The following is a 4,398-nucleotide window of genomic DNA, read 5'->3' as shown; positions in this document are numbered from 1 at the left end:
TTCCTGTACAACGTCACATCGCGGAATGAGGCGTAAACTGACAACAATTGGCATTTCTTTAAACCAATCAAAACGAAGAATGGGTTTGCATTGACTCTATATAGCCAATCAGCTTTAAGTTTAGTTATCGGTCATCTGAATCCAGGAGTTTGCATCAAAGCTGAGGAAGAATTCTTTACATCCATCTACTCACTTATCAGCCACGCGAATCATGCGATGAAAAACGACCTGCTTATATAAAATGTTTATTTCGGGATTTACGGCCCACCATAAACTACAATTTTTTATGGTTGACAGGATAATATGGCTGTTGCACGAACACAAGATTTGGTTTTGTTATTAATTTTCGAAGGATTGCCTCACCTAAAGCTTCAAGCTTCTTAAAATGATGTTAACATTGGTGTGGAATTCAGAAATGCTTCATGATGCTATTATAGGAAAACATTTAAATATCCCAACAAATATGTATCATGGTTAAAACGTAAACTTACTAAAGCATCTATCATTCTTTTTCTCTCTTCCTGTCTCACAATGTCAAATTTAATATTCATTTATTTGTATGAGTGTAAACACAAGATATACATTAACAACATCCATAAAAAAAACTATAAATTTTTTTTTATCATGAAGTAAAACTGAGAAAAAGAAGGGGGGAAAGGGGGGGGGGGGGTATTAAAAAAAAAAACAATTGTGCGTTTGACTGGAAATATAAACAGGTATGTCAGGTGTTGTTGTCCCTCAGGCTGTAGCATACTCTTCTCTCTCTCTCTCTCTCTCTCTCTCTCTCTCTCTCTCTCGCTATCTCTATCTCTATCTCTTTCTCTTTACTTTATATTTGGGTGTGTGTTGAATTGAATTAAATGGTTATTGACACATAAAGACAAATTAAATAGGAAAAAAATTTAAAAAAAAAAAAAAAAAAAAGGAAAAGACCAGAATATACAGAAGAAACAAAAGTTTTTGTTCAAATGGTGTGGGAGAAACCCAGAATTTGGTGCTATATATTCGTGTTTAAGTTATCAACCATTTCCCTCGTCAACCAAAGTTATTCACAAAATTATGTGAGGCCATGAGGCTTTGCACTTATTGAAATAATGGTGTTTTATTTTTTGTTTAAAAAAAAACTTTTTTAATTTCTCATTATTATATTATATTATATTATATTATATTATATTATATTATATTATATTATATTATATTATAGTAGATTTGTAGTTATTAGTTGGAAAAAAAAAAGATCAAACAATTTTTTCTGCTGTTAAAAGTAAAAGAATCATTTTTCATCATCAGGCTGCAATTTCTTTGTTATGCCCACAAGTTTACAAAACTGCAGACCTATGAATGGCAAAATTATCTGCTCTGATTAACTGATGAAGGGGGAGGAGGCAATCCGTGGCGTGGAGGAAATCTCCCTGGGTTTCAAGACAGATACGTCAGGTTGCTTCTTTCACTCTGGATCACGAATCTGCAAGAGTGTTGCTGGCTTAGGCACAAAGTAAGAGACACGGAGATCTGCACATCATCTGCTCAGAGAGTCTATACTTCACCCAAGGCACGGTGAGTATATGTATATGTATAAATATATGTAAATATTGTTTATTGCAGATACATACTGTATATTTGGTTGTGTTTTATTATTATTGTAGCCATGTTTGTGTGCAAGTGTTAATGCTTTGTAATGGCCAATTATTTTGAAGTATGAGTGAAGGAAATACACTTTGGTTTCAGCAACTTTCTTCCTTCTTAATTAAAAGTAGTCAGTATAGTTATCTAATGGTTTATCACTGTCAAAATGGTTCAATTCTGCTGATAAAAGATACTCTGCTACATATTACCCAATTCAAATCTCTCCAAAGTACATTGCACGGAGAGACAGAAATACTAACTATAAATGATAGGTATCTAAAACTTTTTATCCAACTGCAAATACAAATACAAAACACCAACACCAGTTTAAGTCACTGTGACTTCTGTATCATCAGTTTATGTATGTATGTGTGTGTGTGTGTGTGTGTGTGTGCAATCCCTCAGGCAGCCTCAAAGGAACATGGCACTTGCTGGGATGCTGAGCGACGATGACATCAGGGCTGCAGTCCAGGCTTGTCAAGGTGAGTCAGACAAGACTCACAAACTTGATTGCGGGAAGACGCATGCCAAACAAGCATGTAGCCATGGAGACAACTCTTATCTTACACAAAGGAAATGTACATGTATTCACAATGAAAGAGATATTGTAAAAACCCACTCCCACAGGGGGATACTTGTATGATGTGTTGTTCACAGTGAGGGGGGGGCGTAGGGCTCCTGCAGGTTACCAGGCAGCCATGTGGCAGGAGACCAGTTACCATCCAGATACCGAAGTGTTTATGTTGGGCATTCACACAGCGGAGCTATAAAGTCCTCACATCACGAAGTATTTAATTATTTATCTCTTGCAATTACATCTGCATGGCAAGGCATACACAGCTCAATTGCTCACTTCCATGAAAAGAAAATGTCAGTGCTTGTATACCCTTTATTCAAGAAAACCTGCCTGTTGGTGATGTTTTAGGCAAAATATAAATCATCTTCCTATGCCTACTTTGGCCTTTTGATTTTTTCCATATGTCTATAAAAGATGGCGACATAATTTATGTTGTCCGGTGAAAACTTTGTGGGTACAATCTGCTAACATTAGAGACGTCCCGTCATATATGTTTATCATCAGAAATCTCTGAATTGGATTATTTTTTCATTGTGGAAGCTTTACGAAGCAAATCCAGTGAATTATTTGATGGTTACTCATTCAAGAATAACTGTCTTTATGACCAGCTTGAAAAGTTTTTCTTTTTCAATATTTAGGTTTGTATTAGACCTACAGGCATTATTTAGTGTACATGAACTATTCTAATTGAAAAGTAACATAGCCTATGATGCCCTACAGGCTGTATATTGGTAAATGTCATTGGCTAAAGAATGAAAGTCATCTGAGCGAATGACTAAATGTGACATCTCCATTCAGACCCCCACTGTTCTCCCTTTCTTGTCATTTAGTGATTGACCTCTCACCCCACATGTGCCTGTTTCCTGTACTCGCTCCATCTCATTTTCTGCCGCTTTCTGTCTCTCTCTCTGCCACTGTAGCTCCAGGCACATTTGACTTCAAGTCTTTCTTTGCACGAGTGGGACTGAATGGCTCCTCTGAAGCTGACAGGAAAAAAGTGTTTACAGTCCTGGATCAAGATAAGAGTGGCTACATTGAGGAGGAGGAACTCAAGTAAGAATGGAGTGTGCTTAAGTATATGTGGTTCAGGAAATTGTGCATGTTTTGGGGATCTTTGCACATTTATATAGTGAGGACTTTGCTCTTCTTTTTTAATGATGAATAATAATAAAAAAACAAAAAACAAAACAACAACAACAAGACATTACAATGTAATTAACTGAATTTTAAGTTGATGGCACCCTTTCATGTAAGAGTAAATTTAATTTAAAGCTGGGGTACAAATACCCTCTTAGGTCATGATATAACAAATCTGTGTTGGTGTGCACTGTTAAAATGCTTAAACAAGGACACATTTGTGTGTTTGTGAATGCATGTTGCAACTATGTTTTAGCTCTTTCTGGTGATGGCCCTCAGATGGAGGTCATTGTATGAATGGAACAGGATTTGGGTGATACATGAAATGAGTGCTTGATGGAAAGGGAAAAAGGCTCTAAAAGGTTTAGAATGGAAAATAATAGTAATAGAAAAGATGAAGTAACAGATAATAATTTAAGTCTGAAATTAATGTTTTTTTTGTTTGTTAATTTGCCTTCCCTTCAGACTGTTCCTTCAGAATTTCTCCCCAGAGGCCAGGGAGCTGACTGTAGCTGAGACCAAGGCCCTGATGGCGGCAGGAGATAAAGATAGTGATGGAAAGATTGGGATGGAAGGTGTGTGTTTAACATTTGGTAAAGCTGCTGATGAAAACTGAGCTCTCTTTGCAGAGGAGCTCTCCGCTTTGTAGTGCTGAAATTACAAAAGAAAAAAAGTTTGTATAAAACAACATCTATAGATAAAACTACATTCAAGAAAGATAATAAGTAGTTATTTTGCAAAAGCGTAATGCTGTGTAACTGACTTTTCTCTACAGAAAACTGATTCTAATCATGACGTCTGTCTCTTCTTATCCACAGAGTTCTGTGATCTCCTGAAGTAGAGAGACTAAAAGTATGATGTCACCACTATTTCTCCCTTTTGCTGAACGATGGATTTCTTATGGGCATCTTGACTTTCCTAAGTGGTTGATTGAAAAAAAAAAAAAAAAAAAAAAAACAACCTCAGATTCTGTACCTGCCTGCTGCTTTACCTGTTGATATAATACCAAAATGCATATGATGTCTCAAGGACAGAAGGCCAATACTGGATATGAAACA

At 36.2% G+C, this 4,398-nt stretch overlaps 1 protein-coding gene across 1 annotated transcript; it reads left to right on the top strand.

Moving 5' to 3' along the window:
- Positions 1-2,047: 2,047 nt before the first annotated feature.
- Positions 2,048-4,181, top strand: pvalb5 (parvalbumin 5; the record flags this gene model as incomplete). The annotated part of the gene is made up of 4 exons (XM_079252800.1): positions 2,048-2,108; positions 3,124-3,256; positions 3,806-3,915; positions 4,159-4,181. 4 exons carry the CDS (start codon positions 2,048-2,050, stop codon positions 4,179-4,181), a joined length of 327 nt encoding a protein of 108 aa, XP_079108926.1.
- Positions 4,182-4,398: the final 217 nt, after the last annotated feature.

This window comes from Telmatherina bonti (genome assembly GCF_933228915.1).
Source record: "Telmatherina bonti genome assembly, chromosome: 14".
NCBI classification, from domain to species: domain Eukaryota; kingdom Metazoa; phylum Chordata; class Actinopteri; order Atheriniformes; family Telmatherinidae; genus Telmatherina; species Telmatherina bonti.
The sequence above is the reverse complement of the archived record's forward strand: the minus strand, read 5'-3'. Positions and strand labels throughout refer to the sequence as shown.